Consider the following 25,278-nt stretch of genomic DNA (forward strand, 5'->3'; position numbering starts at 1 on the left):
ATAGCGGAAAGCAAGCCTGTACCCCAGGAGCTTCCATTCATGCCCTCTCGGTTCTTCCTCCTCCCGCCTGCCCCATGCACCTCCCACCCTGAAGTTCCCTGCCACCCCTCACCCTGCCCCAGCTTGTCTCTGCAGGCTCTCAGTCCTGGGGCTGGGAGCTGGGGAACAGGTGCTGAGTCCTCTTTGTCGCCCACAGAAGTCTCAGAACATTCTTACCCCATCCTCCCTTGGGTCAAAGCCCTTTAGGGTCCCGTCCTTCCACGCTGTGCCCTCCTCCTCCTCCTCTTCCTCCTCCTCCTCCTAGCCTCTCTCCTTGCTCACTGAAGACTTCAGCACCCACTGCCTCCCAGCCTTGCCCTGAACCAAGCACAGACGACCACCACGCTGGCAATGTCTATGTCTACCAGAGGGGTGATGAGTCAGCCCCAAGAACCTCCTAGGCCACAGGAAGGAGTTGGAATTTTATTCCAAGTGAGGTAAAAACCATGCAAGGTATGGAGCAGGGGAGGGCCAAAGCCAGGTGTGGGTTTAATCGGGATCTGTCGGGGTCAGGGCAGCCACAGGGAGGCCGTGTTTGTGATGCCTGGGCCAGGGCACGGTGGTAAAGTTCAACCCAGGCTCCCCTCCCTACCCCTGAAAAAGACCGGAAAATGCTGAGTCCTAGCCAGAGGATCCAGGGTCCAGAAGCTGAGGTCAGAGAGGCCCAGGAGGTGGGGGAGGCAGGCCCAGTGAGGTGGCGCTCTCCTGGTCTTGCTGGCTTCAGTATTCCCAGGGGAGCTCACTGCATCCTGAGCGGCATTGTCCCCCATTGCTCTGACCCTTGCCCCTGCCTCAGGCTGGTGGAGCCAGGAGCCTGGGAGACCCCTGTGCACACCTGGCAGCTTCACCTCCCCAAACAGGCCTGGAGTTCATTCAAATCCAGCCTCTGGGAGCAGGGGCCTTGCCACTCGGTGATGTGAGCCTGCAAAAGCCCTCCTTGCCGTGTGTGCTTGCAGGCGGGGGCCCAGAACCAAGCTGGGAGGTCACTGACTGTCCTGTGGGACCAGAGAAGTCTGGTGCCACCCTAGCAGGCCCAGGGACTTCTTCTGGGCCAGTCTGTGCCCAGCCTCTACCACCAGCTTTCCCTTCTCTGCAGGGAGGGGCGTGACCTGCAGAACCAAAGGTGCCTCTGTGAGCCAGTAGCCCAGTGCTGCTTGGGGGCAGGGCCAGGGCCTGTGCCTTGAAGTTCCCTGCCACCCTCCCTGGGCACATTTGGGGTTGGGGCAGCCCACACGGTGGGATGGGAGGATTGACCTGCCCATTTCACAAATGAGCAAAGGTGGGAGAACTCAGGGAGACATGGGGGAGCGGAGGGAGGAAGCAGAGCCTAACAGCCTGGGACCATCCGGACCCCAGCCACTGCTTGCCTGTGGATGCGTTTCTGGGCACAGTGCAGGGACTGCTGTGAGGAGGAAGTGAGGGTGACATGGGCACTCAGAACAGCAGAAATGGCTCAGGGCCAGGCACTAGGGAGCCACTGTCACCATGGGGCCGGAGCTTCTGCCTCAGAGGGACCTTCCGGCTGCCCTTGAGGGTCCCAGCACCAAATCCCACAGTTGGACCACTTGGGACCTCAATCCACAGGGGGCCAGAGCTGGGGCCTATGGCAGATAAAGACAGAGCAGGAGGACTGGATGAAGCCACAGGTGGTGGGCACAGGATAGGCCAGACAGAAGGGACTTTGGGGGACTGCACGTTGGGTAGAAGGAGGGACAGCTGAGGTCCTGCAGTGGGGCAGGCCTGGAGCAGAGGGTGACCAAGGAGATGACACAGTGCGCATACAGGGCCAGACCAATGGGAGCAGGGACCCTTGGGGGAGGGGGAACTTCAGGCCATTCATTCAGCTCCTGTTTAGCCAGCACCCTGCTCCCTTCATCCATCCCTCTGCCCTCATCCCAAACATGCCATAATCTCCTTCCTCACCGGCTTGTACCCAAGCCCTCTCTGCCCCCAGCCTGCTGACCACCTCTCAGCCATGTCCTGGGCCTCCAGATCTATCCCTGATTCCAGTCTTGCCTCTGTGGGGTCCATCATCCTTGTCTGTCCCCCAGACCTCCCACGCCAGCCCCTGCTCCCACCCTGCCTGGCTGCCTCGTGCCTCTGGCCCAGCTGGGCAGGTAGGGGTTTGCATAGCTGCTTCCCCAGCTCCTCCACACCTCAGCTCCCCACACAGCGCTGCTAAGGGGCCCTTGCAGGGACCTCCCTCAGCTCAGAGGCTGCCCTGCTGGCTGAGGTGCCAGCTCTCTGGTGCCAAGAGAGCATGCTGCTCTGTAAGCGTGAGGCAGTGAGCAGGGCTCTGGGCAAGAGTGGCATCCAGGAAAGCCCTTGAAGACTGAGGGACACTTTGCTGGTTGGGCCAGGGAAGAAGGGCCTGCCTGGCAGAAGGAACAGCCTGGGCAAAGGCCGCAAGATGTGAAAGCCTTGGCGGCTGGGGCATAGAATGGGGGCAGTGGGGCATGCCAAGGCGGGAAGGGCCTTGAATGTGAGATGATGGGGTACCCCTGGTGGCCTTACTCCCAACTCAGGTCAAGTCCTTTGGTGGCAGGGGCTGCCCTGTCCTCTGACCCAGAGCAAGCTCTATGGGCAGTGGAGCCCATCCTAGAGATTTTCATAGACCAGGTTAAGTTCGCCATCATCTTTGAATCTATGCAGTCTCTCCTGGATAGAAAAGAAGAAAGGGAGGGAGGGAGAGAAAGAGAGAGAATGACCATTAGGTAGGAAAAGAATGAACTTGCACTAATTTAGTTTTAGCCAGAGGGCAACAGATTACTTCCTGTGTAGCTTTGATGGGGGGCCTGCCCTCTGTCTCCAAACCCACCTCCCCAGCCTCTTCCCCCACCACGCTTCCCACCCCTGCTCACTGCCCTCCATCCACATGGGTCTGCCCTTCCAGCCTCAGAGCTTCCCCCACAGCTCTGCCCTCTGCCTTCTGCCCTCTGTGTGGGATGCACCTCCTCCCAAAGACACATCTGTTCCATGACTGCCTCCTACTCATCCTGCCTGCGGGCTCATCGCAGGGTCCGAGGGACCCCCTCCCTCCCTGTCCTGGCTGGTCCCTCCCAGAAGACCACCCCTCACAACAGGGCTACAAATGCCTCTGTGTGTCCATGGGGTCAGTGACCTGTTCCTGCAGACTATGGCTCCCAGAGTGCAGGGACATGCCTAGCTCTCCTGTCCAGCACCCTGGGGCCTGGCACAGGGTGGGCACTGCCTGAGATGGCCCAGGTATCCCTGGAGATCCCAGGGTCGGGGAAGCCCTGCTTTCACTCAGGGTCTAGTTGATGGCTGAGTATAGAAAGGGCTTTGAGAATAGGCGATTTAACAAACAGTGCCGGCCTGGGCCAGAGAAGGCCAAGTGCCAGCCGCCCACACCCCCTGATGGATGCTCCAAGAGGCCTGTGGGCTCCTGTTCTGGCTGAACAACACCTCACACTTCACAGTGCTGAAAGCCCTGGTGCAGATGTTATTCAGCTTGGAGCATGTTTGAATTCAGGGGCAGTTGGTATTGCAGGAAATCATTGCTCATCCACTTTACAGATGAGCAAACAGGTTTAAGAGAGAAAGTATGTGCCTGGTGTGGTGGGCCTGTTAATCCCACCTTTAATCCCAGCACTTTGGAAGCCTGAGGCAGGTGAATCACAAGGTCAGGAGTTCGAGACCAGCCTGGCCAACACGGTGAAACCCTGTCTGTACTAAAAACACAAAAAATTATCTGGGTATAGTGCTGGGCACCTGTAATCCCAGCTACTCAGGGGGCTAAGGCAGGAGACTTGCTTGAACCCGAGAAGCAGAGGTTGCAGTTAGCTGAGATCCCGCCACTGCCCTCCGGCCTGGGTGACAGAGCAAGACTCTGTCTCAAAAAAAAAAAAAAAAAAAAAAAAGAGAGAGAGGAGAGAAAATATGATTGGATAATATGCCTGAGGCCCTATCATGACAATCACAGAGCCCTGACCAGGCCAGCCCAGCTTCTCCTAGCTCACACTCTAACTCCAGACGCTAGCCAACACCAACCTGGGGGCAGCTGGCAGCCTAACACCCCTGTCTGATTGGCCAGTGTGGACACTGTGCCCAGTGGTAGTTACAATAGCTCACAGTGCATGGGCACAGCTTCCAGGCAGCTCTCTCAGTACAACATTCTACCCTCACTGAACATCTATGAGGTAGGTACTGTTAGGTTGCTCAGTCTGCACACAAGGAGATTCAGACACAGAGAAGTCAGACACCTCGACTAGGGCTGCACAGTGGCTAAGGGACAGAGCAGGAACTCAGGCCCACCAGTCCTCCTAACCAGCAGGCCAGCTGCCACCCAGAGAGGGCTGGGATTCCACAGCAGGTGGCTCACTTCCATGTCCCATTTGCCCCCCGCCCCCACTTCACCGGTGACGGGAGGGTCAGATGGAGTGAGAAGCCAGGTGTGGGGTCCCAGCGCCTGCATACCTGGGAGAGGGGGCTCTGCTTGGCGGTGGGTGGGCGGCCATCCTCACTCTCGATGCAGGCATAGACCTCGGTCTCGCGGCGCTGCAGAGCCTGCAGGAGACGGGGTGCCAAGATCAGGGGCAAGTGTGCAGAGGGGCAGTCCCCAGCCCCAGCAGCCGGCCCCCTGCCTGTTACACACCCCACCGTGGGACCCCAGGCGAGGGCAAAGCCCAGCCACATCTTTTCACCTGCCACCCCCTTTCCCAGAATCACCTTCCCCTTCCCTGCCTGTACAGGGCTGATCCCTTTCTGTTCTCAGCCACCTCCCTAATCCCCCTTAAGGTCCTCCAGTAAAGCCTTGTGTTCCACCTGGAGGGTTCTATCCAGGCTTCCACCTGGCTGGCAAGAGGAAGGGCCAGGCCTCCTCCTGCTGTCCCTAGGCACTTAAGGGCCTTGCAGCCAGCAGCCTCCTGCATGATAACTGTGGCCACTGCTCCAACAGGACGCCCCCATGACCTCTGCCTTTACCCCCCTGTTCAAAGCCCCGGCCCCTGTGAGGGTCCTCCCACCCACCCGCACCCTCCAGTTCTCCCCAACCCCCACCCTAGCCTGTATTCAAGGATAACCCAGGCACCCACTGGGGTCACACTCCCTGGCCATCGAGCGTGTGCCCTGCTGGGGGATTCCAGAGTCCAGTTCTGGTTCTCAGCACACCCCTCATCCCCCTTGCCTGTCAATTTCCTTTCATGTCCCTCAGCCACACCTCCCGGGCCACCTGGGCTGCCATCATCACCCATATGCGCCTCCCTGGAGGTGTCAAGTTCCTGCCACCCACTCTCTGACCACAGGCCCCCCAAAGCCCAAGCCTCCTCCCAGGAAGCCCGGGTGAGTGTCGAGCTCAGCTGGGCTTGGAGGCCCTGCCCCTGGCCTCATGGCTCCTGCACTGGGTCATGTCAGAGTCCTACTCCCATCAGCATCTCACCAGACTGGCAACCCCTTGAGGGCAGGGACTATGCCTAGTCTATCTCTAGGTTTCTGATTATACAGCTGTGCCTGGCACAAAGGGAGCAGCACCAGATGAACTACGGTGAGGGGGCTTCCCCATCACTCGGTTGTGTCCTAGGCCCACTCACTCTTGGCCCAGCTAAGAGAGGCCTAGCCAGAGACCTCAAGATGGTAGAAAGAACTGGGACTTTAAAGTTAGACAAGAGTAGGTTCGAATCTTGGCTCTGACTTCTGACAGTCTTAACCTCTCCATGCCTCAATTTCCACGTCTGTAAGATGGGAATAATCACATCTATTTTGCAGGTTCAATGCATGATTAAATGAGATATTGTGCACAAAGGGCCACGCACATAGTCAGGGAAGTAGTACGTGCTTAATAAGCTGCTGTTGAATGGTCAAGAGAGGCATGATGCCTGCCCACCTCCCCTCTCTGGGATCACAAACCAGACCCTCCCTCAGAACCTGTTGGGCTTCAGAGCAGAGCTCACCAACAGCCTAAGCAAGAGCAGAAGCTTTTCCTTTCTGAGTGTACGTGTCATATGGATGCCGGCTGGTTGCCAAGGAGGCGGTTTCCCTGGCAACAGGCAAGCAGGGGTTGCTGAGGCAGGCTGGAGAGACAGGTGGTGCTCAGAGGCAGGAGGAGGGCGGGAGGCGGGAGGGAAGGAGGGAGGGAGGCAGGCGCCAAGAGGCAGCTGGGCATGAAAATCCAAGTAATAAACCATTTGGCGCTTGGGAGACCCTCACTTCAAGGGCATCAGACACAGGGATGGTGGGGCAGACCTGGGGACGAGTTCAAGGGGTCTCTGAGCCAGAAACAGGCTGGGTCTGGGGAGAGGGGCTTCCAACCTGCTTCCCTGTAGGAAAGGGACCAGGGCTGCCCCAGGAAGAAGCCTCATTTCCAGTGGAGAGAAACTTCCAAGGCCTGCCCTGCCTTGTGCAGCTTTCGTGCCTGCCCGGAGCACCAGCCACGGCCTGGCACCCAGGTGGGAACATTCCTCTGTGGTCCTGTGCTCCCAACCCTCCACCCACCCAGGCCCAGACCCCTTCGAGGTCTCACAGATCTGACAGTCTCTCTGAGCTGGATGATTCTGGTCACAGAGAGAAGGGAGGGGAGCACCCTCCTTGCCCATGTCTCGGCAGGGGAGCAGATCTGGGGTTCCCTCTCCCTCCTGTCCAGCTCAGCCGGGCTGCCCAGAACATATGAGCCCAGAGAGGGCAGGCGATGCAGGACCAGAGAAGACTAGCCTGCCCTGGGATGCTGCAGGCCCCCAACCCATACAGTGGGGCAGTCGGGGAATAGGCAAGTGGGCGGTGGTGCAGTGGGCAGGGCAGGAGCAGCTGCGGGGCTGAGGGCAAGGGAGGCTGTGGAGGTGGCCACCAATTAGCAGCTGCTGAGTGAGGCCTTTGACAAGTCCTGACTGCTGGAGTGCATTTATATGCAGGGTATGACCTGCATCACCAGACTGTGAAATGCAGGGTGCAGCCTTGGCAACAGGACACCCTTTGAGCCCCTGAAACATCCCCTCCTGGCCCTCCCTTAGGTATATCTGCTGGGAGATTGCACAGGCCTTGGAGTGGGCCACTTGTGGGGCTGGGGCTGGGCTGGGCTGGGCTGGGGGTTGGGGGCTAGAAGCTGGGCTGGGCTGGGCTGGGTGTTGGGGCCTGGGGGCTGGGCTGGGCTGTGGCTGGGCTGGGTGTTGGGGCCTGGGAGCTGGGCTGGGCTAGGCTAGGTTGGGTGTGGGGCCTGGGGGCTGGGCTGGGCTGTGGCTGTTTGTATGGGATCCAGGCCCTCCAGGCCCTTTGCCTCCTGCTGCCCAGTGGGCAATGGTGCCGACCCCAGTGGCCATCCAAATGGCAGAGGCGTGAAGTCAATGCCGAGGCCTTCCTCCAAGCAGGCTGAGGCTAGAGCTGAAGTTAGCGTCCCTGGACCTAGACCTAGTCTGAGAGTCCCGGACATTGGGGGTGATGGGTGAGATTTGGGGGTGTTGTTCGGGAAGGAGCACACTCCGTGGAGAAGCAATTCAGCTCTAGACCAGGCACTGACAATGGGGAGCCCCTAAAGGCCTTCCTCACCAGGCATCAGAGTCGTGTGTCAGAAAGGTCCCTCCGGGGGCAGCTCGGAGCAGGAATAGGAGCAGGAGGGACTGGAGGCTGACAGCAAGATCAAGGATGCTGGGCCAGGCTGGGCTGGGACAGAGTCGCCAGGCGGGTGGGGGGTCTGAGTACTGCTGCTAAAGGAGGATACAGATCACATCCTGATGCCTCACATTTGCTACTGTCTCCCCTTCCCTGTGCTGGACCCCGTGGAACCCCGGACACTGTGGGAGGTAAGAACAGGCTTCTGCCCATCATATAAGAGGTGACCCCTGAGCACCTACTGTGTGCTGGGCGCCAGGAGGCTCCAGATTGACAATAATCACAGTAAAAGGTGGCCATGAAGGCACTGGAGAGACTCAGAGGAGGAAGATAGGGAGGTTGGGATGGGACAGGAAAGAGGGGAGGTTGCAATTTTGAAAGGGAAGTCAGGAAAAGGCTGCACTGAAAGGTCCCATTAGGGCAGAAAGCTGAAAGAACAAGGGAGCGGGCCGGGCGTGGTGGCTCACGCCTGTAATCCCCAGCACTTTGGGAGGCTGAGGTCAGGAGTTCGAGACCAGCCCGGCCAACATGGTGAAACCCCGTCTTTACTAAAAATAAAAAAATTGGCTGGGTGTGGTGGTGGACGCCTGTAGTCCCAGCTACTTGGGAGGCTGAGGCAGGAGAATCGCTTGAACCCAGGAGGTGGAGGTTGCAGTGAGCCAAGATTGTGCCACTGCACTCCAGCCTGGGCAACAGAACAAGACTCTGTCTCAAATAAATAAATAAATAAATAAATAAATAAATAATGTTTTTCATGAGGTCTCACTATGTGGCCCAGCTGGTCTTGAACTCCTGGGTTCAAGTGCTCTTTCTACCACAACCTCCCGATTAGCTGGGATTATAGGTGCATACCACCACATCTGGTCCTTACTGATTTTTTTGGTCTGTTTTCTCAATTTTTAACAGAAGTTAGTTAAAATCTGCCAGTATGATTGTGGATTTGTCTATTTCTCCTTTTAATTATGTCAGTTCTTGCTTTTTATTCATGTGGAAGAGTACTCATGGCATATTATGACATGGAAAAAAAAAAGCGGTACTACTTCTATTTGTTTTTTTAAAAAACTTGACCTATTCTTTGGGAGGCCGAGGTGGGCGAATCTCACCTGAGGTCACCAGTTCAACCTAGCCAATATGACGAAACCCCGTCTCTACTAAAAATACAAAAATTAGCCAGGCGTGGGGGTGCACGCCTGCAGTATCAGCTACTTGGGAGCCTGAGGCAGGAGAATCACTTGAACCCGGCAGACAGAAGTTCAGTGAGCCGAGATCATGCCACTGCACTTCAGCCTGGGTGACAGAGCGAGACTCTGTCTCAAAATAAATAAAAATAAATAAAATGAATTTAAAAATAAAAGAAAAAACTTGACATATTAAAAGCATGAATTCGGGGTGGGTCAGACAGACCCACCAAAACCCCCATCCGAGCCTTGTCCTTCTGCTTACTGGGTCTGCTACTTACACTTTCTGAGTCTTAGTTCCATAATCTGCAAAATAGGGTGAACAGTGCAGTACTGGTTTACAGCTTGCAAACATGCTATGATTTCTTCCATCCGAAATTCCCTGAGCCCGCATCCCCCTCCAGCTCCCTGCCGTTTCTCCACAGCACCTTAGAACAGAGTTCCTCCAGCGTTGACAGGGCCCTCTCACCTTCGGCCCCTCTCCCTCTCCTTTCTGTTTCTCTCTATAGGCTTGCAGCCCTCCTCTTCGCCAGAACCTTCCTTCTCAGGGTCACCATTGACTCCACATTGTTAAACCAATGGATGGTTCTCGGCCCTCACCTTCCCTGATGAATCAGCAGCATCGACACCCTTGAGCTCTCCCTCCTCCTCAACACACTTTCTTCACTTGCTTCCAGAATATTCCACACTCTCCTGATCCTCCCCTGCCTCACCACCACACCTCCTCAGTCCCTTTCATTTGTTCCTCTTCCAGAACCAGTGGAACCCTGAACTGTAAAGATTGGAGTAAAGGCCGGGCGCGGTGGCTCAAGCCTGTAATCCCAGCACTTTGGGAGGCCGTGACGGGTGGATCACGAGGTCAGGAGATCGAGCCCATCCTGGCCTACACGGTGAAACCCCGTCTCTACTAAAAATACAAAAAACTAGCCGGGCGAGGTGGCGGGCGCCTGTAGTCCCAGCTACTCCGGAGGCTGAGGCAGGAGAATGGTGTAAACCCGGGAGGCGGAGCTTGCAGTAAGCTGAGATCCGGCCACTGCACTCCAGCCTGGGCGACAGAGCTAGACTCCGTCTCAAAAAAAAAAAAAAAAAAATTGGAGTAAAGGTTGGAGCCCATCTTGGGACCCTTTTTCTTCTTCACTCCCTTTGCTGGGTGATCTCATTTAGCCACAAGGTTCCGAAGACCATCTATATCCTGACAACTCCCAAGTTTATATTTCCAGCCCAGACATCTCCTCTGAACACCAGAGTCAACCCCACTTGAATATCTAAACAGCATCTCTCTCAAACCAAACTCAGATTTTTTTTTTAAGACAGAGTCTCGCTCTTGTCGCCCAGGCTGGAGTGCAAAGGCACGATCTCGGCTCATTGCAACCTCTGCCTTCCAGGTTCAAGTGATTCTCTTGCCTCAGCCTCCTGAGTAGCTGGGATTACAGGTGCGTGCTACCACGCCTGGATAGTTTTTGTATTTTTAGTAGAGATGGGGTTTCAACATGTTGGCCAGGCTGGTCTCGAACTCCTGACCTCAAAGGATCTGCCCGCCTCGGCTTCCCAAAGTGCTAGGATTACAGGCCTGAGCCACTGCACCCAGCCAAAAAAAAAAAAGTTTAATTAGTAAGGATCAATTATTAATCCTTAATGAATGAGAGTGCTCATTCAATAGTTTTGAATGTCTAATTATATTATGGCTATGTGGTGTTTTTTATTTTTACCTAATTCCACGGTGATCAGAGAGTACATTCTGTGTGGCTTTTAATCCTTTTGAATTTTTTGAGACTTGCTTTATGGCTCAGTTTATATTCTGTGTGCACTTGAAAATAACATGTACCATGCCTGGTTGAATGAGTATTCTATGTATGTGAATTAGTTCAAGTTTGTTGATCATGTTGATAAAATATTCCATATCCTTATTTTTATTTGTGTATTTATTTATTTGTTGAGACGGAGTTTCACTCTTGTTGTCCAGGCTGGAGTGCAGTGGCGCAATCTTAGTTCATCGCAACCTCCGCCTCCCGGGTTCAAGCATTATCCTGCCTCAACCTCCTGAGTAGCTGGGCTTAAAGGCATGCACCACCATGCCCAGCTAATTATTTTGTATTTTTAGTAGAGAGGGGCTTCTCCATGTTCGTCAGGCTGGTCTTGAACTCCCGACCTCAGGTGATCCACCCTGCCTTGGCCTCCCAAAGTGCTGGGATTACAGGCGTGAGCCACTGCGCTCGGCTTTCCATATCCTTATTAATTTAAAATAATTTTTTACTTTTTTTTTTTTTTTTTTTTTTTGAGACGGAGTCTCGCTCTGTCACCCAGGCTGGAGTGCAGTGGCCGGATCTCAGCTCACTGCAAGCTCCGCCTCCCGGGTTTACGCCATTCTCTTGCCTCAGCCTCCCGAGTAGCTGGGACTACAGGCGCCCGCCACCTCGCCCGGCTAATTTTTTGTATTTTTTTAGTAGAGACAGGGTTTCACCGTGTTAACCAGGACGGTCTCGATCTCCTGACCTCGTGATCCGCCCGTCTCGGCCTCCCAAAGTGCTGGGATTACAGGCTTGAGCCACCGCGCCCGGCCTAAAATAATTTTTTAATGGGGTCTTGCTATGTTGCCAAGACTGGTCTCAAACTCCTGGGCTCAAGCAATCCTCCCACCTCGGCCTCCCGAGTAGCTGGGATTATAGGTGTGTGCCACCACATCACATTAAGCAAATCACATTTAAGTAACCAGTGAGGCAAAGAAGAATTCTCAATGGAAATTTTAAACTGAAAGATGATGAAAATATGACATCAAAATTTGTGGGATGCAGCTAAAGCCCTATTAAAGGGAAATTCATGCTGTAAGTGCAGAAATTAGAAAAGAAGAAAGATAGGACATTATTTAAGTATCCGCCCAAAGAGGGAAGAATATATTTACAAAAAACCTTCCCCGGAGACTGGGAAACAAGACAAGGATGCCTGCTATCATCACCTCTATTCACCATGGTTATATCAGAGACCTCAGGCAGTGCAATAAAGTGAAAAAAAAAATAAGGTATCAGGATTGGGCCGGGTGCGGTGACTCATGCCCGTAATCCCAGCACTTTGAGAGGTGGGAGGATCACTTGAGCCCAGGAACTCAAAACCATCCGGGGCAATATAGTGAGACCTCTTCTCTACGAAAAATTTATAAATTAGCCGAGTGCGGTGTCTTACACCCATAGTCCCAGCCACCTGGGAGGCTGAGGTGGGAAGATCACTGGAGCCCGGGAGATGGAGGTTGCAGTAAGCCGAGATCACACCACTGCACTCCAGCCTGAGTGACAGACAAAGACCCTGTCTCAAAAAAATAAATAAATAAATAAAACAGGCCAGGCGTGATGTCTCACGCCTGTAATCCCAGCAGTTTGGGAAGCCAAGGTGGGTGGATCACCTGAAGTCAGGAGTTCGAGACCAGTCTGGCCAACATGGCGAAACCCTGTCTCTACTAAAAATACAAAAAATTTAGCCGGGTATGGTGGTGGTCGCCTGTAATCCCAGCTACTCAGGAGGCTGAGGCAGGAGAATCACTTGAACAGGGGAGACAGAGGTTACAGTGAGCTGAGATTGCACCATTGCACTCCAGCCTGGGCAACAAGAGCAAGACTCTGTCTAAAAAAATAATAATAATAAATAAAAATAATAACAAAATAAAATAATGAGGATCAGAAAGGTAAAAGTAAAACTTGTATTATTCATAGATGACATGACTAGGTTCGTAGAAAATCCAAAGGAAGGCTGGGCGCGATGGCTCACGCCTGTAATCCCAGCACTTTGGGAGGCCAAGGCGGGTGGATCACAAGGTCAGGAGATCGAGACCATCCTGGCTAACATGGTGAAACCCTGTCTCTACTAAAAATACAAAAAAATTTAGCCAGGCATGGTGGCTGACGACTGTAGTCTCAGCTACTTGGGAGGCTGAGGCAGGAGATTGGTGTGAACCCGTGAGGCAGAGCTTGCAGTGAACCGAGATGATGCCACTGTACTCCAGCCTGGGCGATGCAGTGAGACTCTGCCTCAAAAAAAAAAAAGAAAAAAAGAAAGAAAGAAAGAAAGAAAATAAAAGTAAAGAAAGTGAAAATGGGGACAACACTTTTACCCTAAAACCTTATCAAGAGGATTGATAAAATATAACAGGTGTAAAGTCCTGCCATGATCCCTGGCACATAGTAGGCACACAACAATGGCTCTTGATATCATCATCATTGTTGTGACTGTCACTCTTCTCCTCCCAGGCCCAATCTCAGCTGGTAGACCCTTATGTCAAGGGCTTAGCAAAGTTCTATGACCTCTACTCTCCAAGCTGCCTTGCAACCCTGCAGGCAGTTAGGTCTCTTCACCTCACTCCAGAGAAGTCGGCCTGAGTCCTAGAGACTTTGAAACCCAGGCAAAAAAGAAGCTCTGCTCAAAAGAGCTCTTCCATTAAAAATAATCTCACAGAAGGATATTTATTCGTGTGGAAAGATGTTCATGAGATGTTCATGAAAAAAATAGCTGCATTACTCCAATTAAAAAAGAAGTATGTGTGAATGTGTCTGGGTTTCTTTGTATGTATTTATAGAAAAAATACTGGAAAATATATTAGTCAATGTTCCTAGTATTTATCCTGGAAGAAGATGGGATTAGGATGCTGGTTATTTTCCATATATATATATATATATATATATATATATATATATATCTCACATATGTGTATGTTGGGGGAGAGGGAAAGTGAGAGTGAGAGGGAGAGAGAGAAATATTTTCATCTAACAGTTGACACCAGAATCCCTGGTAGGGAAAATACCACTATGAGATGCTGGGAGACAGGAGAGAGTATGAGGAAGTCTCCGGCCGCATGCAAAGCCGTGGCTGATGGAAACTCCCCGGGATGGGGAAGCTGAAAGCCCTTTGAGAACCATCACATTTCACTTGGGACTGTTGGCACTGCCCCACAGGGACATTTCCTTGGCCTCGCTGCCACCTGCCCCATCCTCAGCAGACAAGGCCATATCCTGGACGTCCTCTGTGTGGCATTTTGTGGCGTTATCAGAGTGAGTCGATGTTGTGGGAACAGAAATGGCAGCACGTACGAGCAGAATCCAAGTGCCAACACAACCAGGGAGCGTGCACCTAGGGAGCGTGCACCTAGGGAGCGTGCACCTAGGGAGCGTGCACCTAGGGAGTGTGCACCTAGGGAGCGTGCACCTGGGGAACCTGCAGGGCCCCAGAAGGGCTGTGTGCCTTCCAGGCGTGGAGTGGGAAGCCCACCTGGTGGTGCCAGATCTCACGGGATGGGGACCCCAGCTGGCACTGGGTGGCATTTGTTCTTCACTTGCTCTACTTGGAGCATATGTTGCTTGTGGAGTTGAAAGGAACATAGCAAAAAGAGTGTTCCCAGCCCTCCCAGGCCCCAGCCACTGGGCAGAGGGCTGCATGCTGGCTGGTTGGCCGGGCTGGGGTGGCCTGGCCTCCTCGGCCCCTACACTGCACCTACCGTCCACTTCCTGAAGATGCACCCACATCTCCAGGAAGATTGTTTTGGAAAATGCCTATGACACAGCAGAGAGTGGAACAAACAGGGTCCCAACGCGTGCCTCTGCTGTGACTGTGACCATGTAAGACAATGTCTGCATGTGCTAGGAGGGGAGGGAGAGCAAATAATTAAAAATCACTGATGTGTTAAGGGCGTGGGATGGCGCCTGACCTCTTCCTCTTTTTGTGATTTTTTGTTGTTTGTGCAATAAAAACAGGAGGAAGTGGTAACGGCTGTTTGGTCAGATGAAGGAGTTTCCTTCATTCCTCACCAACCTGTGCCCTCACTACCCCTTGTCCCAGAATGAGTGGCTGTGCCAAGGAGGGGAACAGGGTATGGGGGGCACCTGACATTCATATGCCTTCCAGGGGCCCCGCACGTGTCATCTCTTTTCAGCTTCATAGAAATTCCATGAGGTGAGAATTGTCCCCGTTTTACAGATGAGGAACTTGAGGCTAGGAGAGGTCACACAGCTGGTACAAGACTGAGCCAGACAGACCCTGGTACAAGACAGACCCTGCCTCAGGCCTGAGAGAAGTGGAGGGAGCGGGGCGCCGGGACTCACTGTGTAGACGGATTCTGAAGGAGGCTGCTTGGGGCTGCTGGCAGATCTTGGATCTGGGCACTTCCTGGTGGGGTCCATCCCTGGACCCCGCATCTGCTTCTGTAGGGAGAAAGGAGTCAGGGCCAGGGAAGAGTGGCTCTCATCTTCCTCCTCTCACAGATCCCACCAGGGGAAAGGATGGCAGATTGTCACGAGGTCACACAGAGATTCGTCACTCAGTCCCTCCCACTCACCCTCAACATGGCAAATGCCTATAAGACCTGCATCAGGCCATTCCTGCACCTGGAGACACAGGAAATGGAAAAGGCCCACACGAGGTGTCCCTGGACAGAGCACCTGGCTGGTAGGGACACAAGCTACTGGGCCCAGTGCCAGTAGGGCAGGGCCCCAGGGACCGAGCCAGCAGCTGTGGGTGGACCCCTAGTGGCGCCAGCCAGGTCCCGTGTCCAGTCCTGCTCTGCTGTCACTGGCTCTGGCCTTGAGAGAGCCACTTCCCTTCTCTGGGCCTTGGTTTCTTTTTTAATTAATTTATTATTATTATTATTATTACTATTTTGAGATGGAAGTCTTGCTCTGTCACCCAGGCTGGAGTGCAATGGTGCGCTCAGCTCACTACAACCTCCACTTCCTGGGTTCAAGCGATTCTCCTGCTTCAGCCTCCCCAGTACCTGGAAATATAGACGCGCGCCACCATGCCTGGCTAATTTTGTATTTTTAGTAGAGATGGGGTTTCACCATGTTGCCCAGGATGGTCTCGATCTCTTGACCTTGTGATCCGCCCACCTTGGCCTCCCAAAGTGCTGGGATTACAGGCGTGAGCCACCGCGCCCGGCCATGGGTCTTGGTTTCTTCAGCAATAACCCTCCTTTGTGAGGTTGTTGCAAAGATACAAGGAGGGCACAGGGAGTCGGTGCCTGGTGCTTAGGAGGTGGTGCTTACAAGGCCCTCGGTCAACCAACACACACTTGATAGCCCTGGCAAGCCAGGCAGTGTGAGGAGGTAGGCACCGTCCCTCCCCTCCTGGAGTTTAGGGACCAGTGAAAAGATGGAGGATGAACCAGTAGTTTTGCCAAAACCTGGTATGTGGGTTGACCGCCAGGCACAGAGCCTCTGGCACATGAGGAGGAAACCAATGCCCCACCGGGCAGAAGCGATATTGAAGGTGAAATCCCGAGGGCAAGAAGTTCATTTAGCAAGAGAGGGAGGAGGGAGCCCCAGGTAGAGGGAACAGCATGTGCCAAAGCCTGGAGGTCTCGAGGCACTTGGAGAAGACCAGCATAGGCTGGGCGCGGTGGCTCATGCCTATAATCCCAGCACTTTGGGACTCGGAGGCTGAGTCGGGTGGATCACCTGAGATGAGGAGTTTGAGACCAGCCTGGCCAATATGGCAAAACCCCATCTCTACTAAAACTATAAACTTGAGCCAGGTGTGGTGGTGGGCGCCTGTAATCCCAGCTACTCAGGAGGGTGAGGCAGGAGAATCGCTTGAACCCAGGGGGCAGAGGTTGCAGTGAGTCGAGATCACACCATTGCACTCCAGCCTGGGTGACAGAGCGAGATCCCGTCTCAAAAAAAAAAAACAAAAAACCAAAAAAAAAAAACAGAGAGAGAGAGAGAGATCAGTGTGTGACCGGAGAGGGAACCCTGCCTGGGAGGTGCAGGCATGGCGTGGCAATGCAGTCTGTGTGAAGAGCATAGGAAACATCTGAGGACTGGAAGTGGGAACACCAGGGTCAGAACTGTGCTGGAGAAAGCTCCCGCTGGTCACAGTAGAGGCTGGGTTGGGCCTGCTGGGAAGATGAAGGCTGGGAGAGTCAGGAGGTGGTACAGGCGGCCCTCCAGAGGCAGAGGGAGATGGCCTGGACATCCCCCCTCATTGCAGGCACCACACTGCCACTGTTGACAGTAGAGCCACAACTGCCTCATCTCAGGGCAGAAGCTAATTAAAAACCCTGGCCTCCTGCCAAACCCCAGCCCATTTACTGCGGGATTAGCTGTTGAGAGCTACTTAACTGGCAGGCAGAAGCCGGCACCACCCCCAGTCACAGCTCATAATGGCTCAGAGCATGGAACCAGGTAGGGCTCTCAACACCTGACCTGCCTTCTCTCACACGCCCTCCGCAAACCACAGGTGAATCTTTCCACCCTCTCTGTTCTGTACATGAGGGCGTGAAGGCTGAGACAGGGCAGGTGACTTGCTGAGGCCCCGCAACCAGGAAGTGGCAGAGGCAAGATTTGATTTGAATCCAGATCTGTGTTTCACCAAGATATTGACGAGACAGGAGCTGGAGTTTTCACTGCTCTGCTTAGTTAGAACGTGTAAGCCTCACAGACACAGAGAAGTGCTGGCGTCTGTGTAGCACTTGATAGTTTACGAAGTTTGCTGGGACTTGTCCTTATTTTCATTTAATTCTCATAACAGCCAGAGGAGGTGGACATGGAATGGCCCGTTTAACAGACAGGGGGCCCGGTGCGGTGGTTCACGTCTGTAATCCCAGCACTTTGGGAAGCCAAGGTGGGCGGATCACCTGAGGTCAGGAGTTTGAGACCAGCCTGGCCAACATAGTGAAACCCCATCCCTACTAAAAATACAAAAATTAGCCACGTATGGTGGTGAGCGCCTGTAATCAATCCCAGCTACTCAGGAGGCTGAGGCAAGAGAATTGCTTAAACCTCAAGTGGAGGTAGAGGTTGCAGTTAGCTGAGATTGCGCCACTGCACTCCAGCCTGGGCAAAAACAGTGAGACTCCATCTCCAAAACCAAACAAAAACAAAAACAAAAACAGAAGGGGGAAGTTGAGGCTTGTCCAGCTGGTAAAAGGCTGTTCTTGGATCAAACCCAGATATGTGTGCTCAAATCCAGGGCCGCCTCCCCTGCACCACCTGCTTCTTGAGGGCACCGTCACAGTCAGAGGCTGTGGTCCACCCCAGTGCACCTCGGCTCTTCCTCTTGTCAAGGCAGCTGGGGACCTAGTGTTTGTCTCCTCGCTGAGCCGGCCGGCCTGGACACCGCCAGGACTGAGGATGTGAACTCATGGACAGTGGCCCTCCCGGGAGGCTGACCTGGGCTCAGATCTTTGGACCTGCTGGAGCTCAAGTAGCTGTTGGTGTCTCTCCCTGGCCCTCCTACATGCTGGACCTGGGCTGGGCATGGAGGACCCCCTGGTAAGCAAGACCCACGCCTGGCCTCGAGGCTCTGTTAGTGAGACTGATGGGGTTGTCAGAGAAGTGAGTTCCACTGCGAGGTCCCAGGAAGGAGCCCCAAGTCTGCAGGGGACTGAAGCAGACGTCTCAGGGCCATCTTGTGCTGTCTTCTGAAGACGCGGGAGGAATTTCAAAGTTCTCCCGGTCCGAGAAAGTGTCTTATGCATTGCGAACAGCTCGGGGGCAGGAGTGTCACAGACGCACAGAAGAATGGACAGTTAGACAGAAAGGAGGAGATGAGCCACAGGCCGGCACGAGTGGGGCCATGAAAGGCCAAATGCCATGGTGTTTACCCGGAGGGCATTGTGGGCCACCAGGGCAGGGAAGTGGCCACAGTTACATTGTATAAACCTCCCTCCGCTGCCACAGATGCGGGGTGGACTGCAGGTTGGGGCTGGCAAGTGGAGGAGGCAGGATCTCCAGGAGAGAGGCCTTCTGGGGGTGCTGGGGAGGCTGGGCCAGGGCAAGGGGTCCAGTGGAGCAGAGAGGGAGCCTTCTTTTTTTTTTTTTTTTTTTTTTTTTTGACGGAGTCTCGCTCTGTCACCCAGGCTGGAGTACAGCGGCGCGATCTCGGCTCACTGCAAGCTCCGCCTTCTGGGTTCACGCCATTCTCCTGCCTAAGCCTCCCGAGTAGCTGGGACCACAGGCGCCCGCCACCTCGCCTGGCTAATTTTTTTGTATTTTTGGTAGAGACGGGTTTTCACCGTGTGTTAGCCAGGATGGTAAGGGAGCCTTCTTGAAAACTCACGTTGTACTACGTGTGAGTTGTAGGGGATGGGGCTGCTTTGCTCCCTGCCCATCCCTGCCCATCCCTGCCCACCAAGCGCTCTGTCCTCGGGGCCAACATTTGCCCTTTCAACTGTGATTTTCAGATGAATCTGTAGCGTGGGTTCTCACACTGTGCCCAGCTCTCTGTGGCCCAAGTCTCCCCTCCCTGCTAGATGGTGGTGGGACAGGGAGTCACCAGGCCTGGGCTGAGATCCAGCTCTGCACACCAGGGGTGCTGCCATTAGCAGCTCAGGAAGCCTGTTGGGCCTCAGTGTCCTCCTCTGTAAAATGGGAGCGATAATGTGGCTTTGCCACCTCACACCCTGGCCACTTCTGCCTTATCTTCCAGGTCCTCGCGTGCATTTATCCTGTCATTCCTTCCACAAGCACGCCCTGCATGCCAGGCTCCCCCAGGCGCTGGGGACACTAAGTCCCCCCCACTGCAGGGGCTGTGCTTTGGCAGGACAGACAGCATAAAGACAGAAGCCAGCGTGTAACAGAAGCCAGGGCGTGACAGCAGAGACCCATATTGCAGGAGAGGGTGATGGAGCCCTGAGCGTGGGACGCCTTGGAAGCCCCAGAGAAGGGGCTGGCTCTGGGACAGATTGAGTGCAGGGCTTGCTGAGGGACGGATGTGGGGAGACGGAAGAGCCTAGCACAACTCCAAGGCTTGGGCCTGGGCATCTGGAGCACATGTGCTGGGACGCAGAGGACTTGGGGACTGAGGAGCACTGCTCTGGACGCATGAGGTGGTGGTGCCCTCAGGCTCTCACGTGGGGCTGTGGACCGTGGTCTGGAGCTTTGGGAGGGATCTGAGCAGCAGCATCTGTGGACGGGGACTGCCGCCCGCAGAGCAGAACTTTCACCGCAGGAGCACAGACAGAGAGCGGAAGGGCTCGGAGGAAGGGGCCCAGGATGTGCCAGAATTTAGATGTCACCAAGAAGGGGGTGACCCAGCAAAGCTGCCCATGGGGTGGGACAGAACCAGGAGGGCATGGCATACTGGAACCAAGAGGAGTGTGCTGTGAGGTGGGAGGCCTGCTGTGTCCGACGCCGTGAGAGGTTGAAGATGGGGACGGGCCAGCTGCCAGGGGCGCCTGCTCTGGGAAGACCTCTTTGACCCCTCAAGCCAGGCAGGAGCCCCCAAACCTGCTCTCACGGCAGAAATCATGGTGACCGCTGCCTTCTCGAGAGAGAGACCTCTCCTGGTACTCAAAGCGCCTCAGACCCACACACCCCTCTGTGCCTTCTACGGCCCCATGACACAGCTCCTCTGTTTGGCATCCCCATTGGGGAAACTGAAGCCCAGGGCACCCAGCCCCAGCTTGGAGAAATTGGTAAGTGGTAGAACTGCAACTGAACAAAGGCCCAAGTCTGTGCTTTTAAGCCCTGCTGATTTCTACTTACTTTCTGCCAGAACAGGTCATGACAGCATAACAGCTGATCTCCCTAGCCGACTGAGAGTTTAGCTTGCTGTGTTCCCAGCCTCTGTACAGGGCCTGACACATAGTAGATACTCAGCTAACATCAATTTAAGGAATGAATGAATGAATTTTTTGTTTGTTTGAGACAGAGTCTCGCTCTGTCGCCCAGGCTGGATTGCAATGGTGCAATCTCGGCTCATTGCAACCTCCGCCTCTCAGACTCAAGCGATTCTTGTGCCTCAGTCTCCTGAGTAGCTGGGATTATAGACATGCGCTACTGCACCCAGCTAATTTTTGTATTTTTAGTAGAGTTAGGGGTTTGCCATGCTGGTCAGCCTGGTATTGAACTCCCGACTTCAGGCAATCAGCCCACCTGGGCCTCCCAAACTGCTGGGATTACAGACATGAGCCACCGCGCCCAGCCTGAATGAATGCATTTAATGATAGGTGTGAAACGGCACTATAAATGGTAAGCCTTCAGCAGATGCTTATTGAGGGTCTATGTGGGGGGCCCTGTGCTAGAGGCTGGGGCTTGGGTAGGTAACAGGCTGAGAGGTACCTGGCCTCATAGAGCTGGCCTTGAGGAAGAAACGGAGTAAGCTCAGGGGACCTGCAGATGATAAGGGCAGAGGCAAGGGAGGTGTCAGGGAAGATGCCATGGGGTCAGGGAGGGCCTCTCTGAGCTGGGAACATGGGAGCTGGGTCCAGAAAGCAAAGGAGGAGATCTCTGGGAGGCCTCCCAGGTGCTGGAACACAGAGAACAAGGAGGGCCTGGGAGGCCTCTGCTGTTGAAGGGCCTGCGGGCAGGGCTGACTGTGCCACCTGCGGGTCATCCCTTCTGGGCTCCACCCCCATCCCTCCCGCCCCAGCCCCTCCGGGCAGACTTGATGCATCTTCAGTTCTTGCCACCTTCCAGCTCTCATCTTCCCGGGAGGTGTGAGCTCCGTGCCCTTCCTGCCTGGCCTTTGCAGAATTCAGGTGCAGGCACTGCCCCTGGGAGGCAATGCCATTCTTCTAGACTCACCCCAGTGGGTTTGCACACTCTGCTCTGTCTTTGTCTCACTGTCCCCAAAGCTGCCAGCTGCGGTTTGGGTCCACCCTCTGCCACTTCTGGTTGGTAGTCTCCAGCTTCAATTCATTTATCCACCACCGCAGGTGCTCCTGGGCCCTCTGTGCCTGGAGGGAACCTCTTTCTCCTGGACTGTCTCCATACCCCATCCTGCCACTGCCATCGGGGCATCAACAGTGAACCTGGGGCTCCCAGGGCTGCTTTAGCAATGCAAACACAGCAGCTGCTCTGGCCTCCGGGTTCTCTTTCCCTACCAGCCCAGGCTCTCACATCAGCTGTCCTCCCCAGGTACAGAGGGTGTGTGGGCAGCAGGAAGCTTCTACTGTGTGTCAGGCACCCAACTGGTGCCTCAGAAGTGCTCTCCTGCAGACCACCTGAGGTTACGAGTTTGAAAACCACCTGGCCAACATGGTGAAACCCTGTCTCTACTAAAAATACAAAATTAGCCGAGCGTGGTGTCGCACGTCTGTAATCCTAGCTACCTGGGAGGCTGAGGCAGGAGAATCACTTGAATCTGAGAGACAGAGGTTGCAGTGAGTCGAGATTGCACCATCGTACTCCAGCCTAGGCAAAGTGAAACTCCATTTCAAAAAAAAACGTGGAATCTCCTTCCACGTTCACTTGGTGGGCAGGGTCTATCCTTATACCCATTTCTAGAGGAAGAAACTGAGGCTCAGAGAGGGTCCAAACTTGACAAGAGGACTTGCTTTCACCCTGTTGGCACTTAGCCTAGTGATGGCACACACGAGACACTTTGCAGACATTTCTGGAAGCACAGGCAGGGTGGTGAGAGGAGGAGGAGGAAGAGGAAGGCAGGAGTCACTGAGGCCATCCTGGATGGGAGGGAGCTGGGACCAGAACTCAAGGCCAGGGCTCTGAGCTTTGCTCCCTCCTTTACTGATACTGTGATCCAGTCCCTATGGTCCGGTCTCATCTTTGTAGGGCAGGAGCTGGAGTTGCTCAGCAAGTGGGGGGCTCAGGGTTAAGATCTCACTTGGCCCCACTCTGCCCCTTGCCCACTGTGCTTCGTGTACACAGAGGGCACTTGTGCGGGTCACTCCTGTAAGCCTGGGTGGGGGTCTGCAGGCGGGGGGGAGTCCCTCATCACCTGTGCCTGAAGCCCAGTTTCTGTGTCCACGCCCCAGCTCCTCCCCTGGCCTCATTTTGAGTGCCTGGGGGCTGCTCAGTAGTGAATAAATTGAGAGATACCCTACTTGCTATCATCATGGGAAAAGCAGAAGGAGGGAGGGAGGGAATATATTGAGGGCGAGAGTCAGGGGTGTGCAAGAAAGGCCCAGGCTGGGCACATGGCAGTTGCACACACGTGCTGACTTGGGGAGGGAGGCGGCCCGAAGCCGGCGGGTCTCCATCCTAACCCTGGGTTCATGGAAGCTGAAGGAAGTGTTTCCCACCCGTCTTGAGTCTTCCCGGCTCAGCTTGTCCCGCTGGCTGGGCTGGAGTCAAGGCCAAGCACAGAGCCCTCCTGGACTTCACAGTGGCACCCAGGGCCTGTGGCTCACTTCACCCTGAAGCTCCGCAACAGGGCAACGTCAGAGTAGGAACATTCACGCCAGTGTCAGACCCACAGGAAGGAGGGGAGCCAGCTTCACGGCTGAGACCCTGACTTAGACACTGGCTCACGGAAGGCAGGAAATGCAGCCTGCAGGGCTCCTGGGGGTGAAAGGGGCCAAGCTCATGCTCTTTTAGCATCTCAGAGCCTTCTTGGAAAAGCAATGACACCCCCAGCCTTAAGACAAGGATGGGAAACTAAGGCCTGCCACTTGCTCTGGCTCAGTCACGCTCTGACCTTCAGCTTCCTCGCCTGCTCTTCCAGTCCACAGCTCACCTGACACCTGCCCAGCAGGCCCAGATCCAAACACCCCCAGGCTCAGGCCTTCTCCTGGAGGGAACAGAGCAAACCGTTCCCGGAGTCCCTCTGGGTCCGCTTCTAGGCTTTCACCTGCTTTGCTCACCACTTCCCTGAGGCCACCCTGGCCCCGGCTCCTGTCACCTCTGCCTGGACTTTGCAGTAGCTCCTCACCGGGTATCCCTCACGCAGACAGAGGGTCCATCAGAATCTAGGTCTGATCCCACCCCCTCCCTTGTCTCACATAGAGTAAGGGCTAAAGTCCTTTCAATGCCCCCTACCTTGGTGCATCTGCTTCCACTTCCTATCCCTCTACGTTCCGTGAGCTCAGGCTACACCAGCCACATGGGCCCCCCCTGCGGCTCCTGGGACATCCCATGCCTGCTCCTGCCTCAGAGCACCTACACCCACTGTTCTCCCGCTGGACAAGCCCAGCCCTGATGTGCAACTGCCTCCTTCATTCCAGGTACTTCTCCATTCCCGTACTGACCCCCTTCATATTGCTGAGTTTCCCCCAACACTTATCGCATCTGAGATATACGACCTACTCACCGGGTGGTTCATCGTCTGTCTCGCCTCAACAGGAATATCAATTTAATGAAAACAGATTTCCTTTCTTTTATTTTTCCTTTTTTTTTTTTTTTTTTTTAAGACAGAGTCTCACTCTGTCACCCAGGCTAGAGTGCAGTGGTACGATCTCAGCTCACCGCAAGCTCTGCCTCCCAGGTTCAGGCAATTATCTTGCCTCAGCCTTCTAAGTAAGTGGGACTACAAGCGCATGACCACCACACCTGGCTAATTTTTTTTATTTTTAGTAGAGACAGGGTTTCACCGTGTTAGCCAGGATGGTCTCGATCTCCTGACCTTGTGATCTGCCTGCCTCGCCCTCCCAAAGTGCTGGGATTAGAGATATGAGCCACCGCACCCAGCCCTTCCTTTTTTTTTTTAAGATGGAGTCTTGCTCTGTCGCCCAGGGGCTAGAGTGCAGTGGTGCTATCTGAACTCACTGCAATCTCTGCCTCCTGGGTTCAAGCTGTTCTCCTGCCTCAGTCTCCCGAGTAGCTGGGATGACAGGCACGCACCACGATGCCCAGCTAATTTTTATATTTTCAGTAGAGACGGGGTTTTGCTATGTTGGCCAAGCTAGTCTTGAACTCCTGGCCTCAGGTGATCCACCTGCCTCGGCCTCCCAAAGTGCTGGGATTACAGGCATGAGCCACCGTACCTAGTCCCCTTCCTCCCTCCCTTCCTTCCTTCCTTCCTTCCTTCCTTCCCTCCCTCCCTCCCTCCCTCCCTTCCTTCCCTCCCTCCCTTCCTTCCCTCCTTCCTTCTTTTTTTCTTTCTTTTTTTTGAGACAGAGTCTTGCTCTGTCGCCCAGGCTGGAGTACACTGACGTGATCTCAGCTCACTGCAACCTCCGCCTCCCGAGTTCAAGCCATTCTCCCACTTCAGCCTCCCAAGTAGCTGGGATTACAGGTGCCCACCACCACGCCTGGCTAATGTTTTTGTATTTTTAGTAGAGACAGGGTTTCACCACGTGAGTCAGGCTGGTCTCCAACTCCTGACCTCAGGTGAACCACCCACCTTGACCTCCCAAAGTGCTGGGGTTACAGGCGTGAGCCACCACATCCACCTGGCCTCTTTCTTTATTGAGATAGTCTCCCTCTGTCGCTCAGGCTGGAGTGCAGTGGTGTGATCACAGCTCATTGCAGTTTCGACCTCCTGGGCTCAAGTGATCCCTCCACCTCAGCCTTCCAAGTAGCCAGGACCACAGGTGCACGCCACCATACCTGGCTAATTTTTAAAAATGTTTTGTAGAGATGGGGTCTATGTTACCCATGCTGATATTGAACTCTTAAGCTCAGGAAATCCTTCTGGCTCAGTCTTCTACAGTGCTGGAATTACAGGTGTGAGCCACCATACCTGGCAAACAGAGATTTCTCTCTTTTTTTTTTTTTTTTTTTTTTGAGACTTAGTCTTGCTCTGTCACCCAGGCTCAAGTGCAGTACAGTAATCGCACTACAACCTCTGCCTACCAGGTTCAAGCAATTCTCCTCCCTCCACCTCTGAGATTACAGGCACCTGCCAACAC

The 25,278-nt window shown here is 54.3% G+C and overlaps 1 protein-coding gene across 2 annotated transcripts in view; it reads right to left on the bottom strand.

The window, feature by feature from the left end:
- Positions 1–449: 449 nt before the first annotated feature.
- NFAM1 (NFAT activating protein with ITAM motif 1) overlaps positions 450–25,278 on the bottom strand; it is a 49,247-nt gene continuing 24,418 nt past the window's right edge. For both annotated transcript variants that reach the window (XM_010372768.2, XM_030914449.1), the window contains exons 4-6: positions 14,855–14,953; positions 4,477–4,566; positions 450–2,697 (exon numbers count right to left, since the gene is read on the bottom strand). In XM_010372768.2, the coding sequence (XP_010371070.1) occupies positions 2,638–2,697; positions 4,477–4,566; positions 14,855–14,953 (249 nt within the window). In that variant the 3' untranslated portion in view covers positions 450–2,637. The remainder of the gene's footprint in view (positions 2,698–4,476; positions 4,567–14,854; positions 14,954–25,278) is intronic.

The sequence above is a fragment of the Rhinopithecus roxellana genome, chromosome 13, assembly GCF_007565055.1.
Source record: "Rhinopithecus roxellana isolate Shanxi Qingling chromosome 13, ASM756505v1, whole genome shotgun sequence".
Taxonomy (NCBI): Eukaryota; Metazoa; Chordata; class Mammalia; order Primates; family Cercopithecidae; genus Rhinopithecus; species Rhinopithecus roxellana.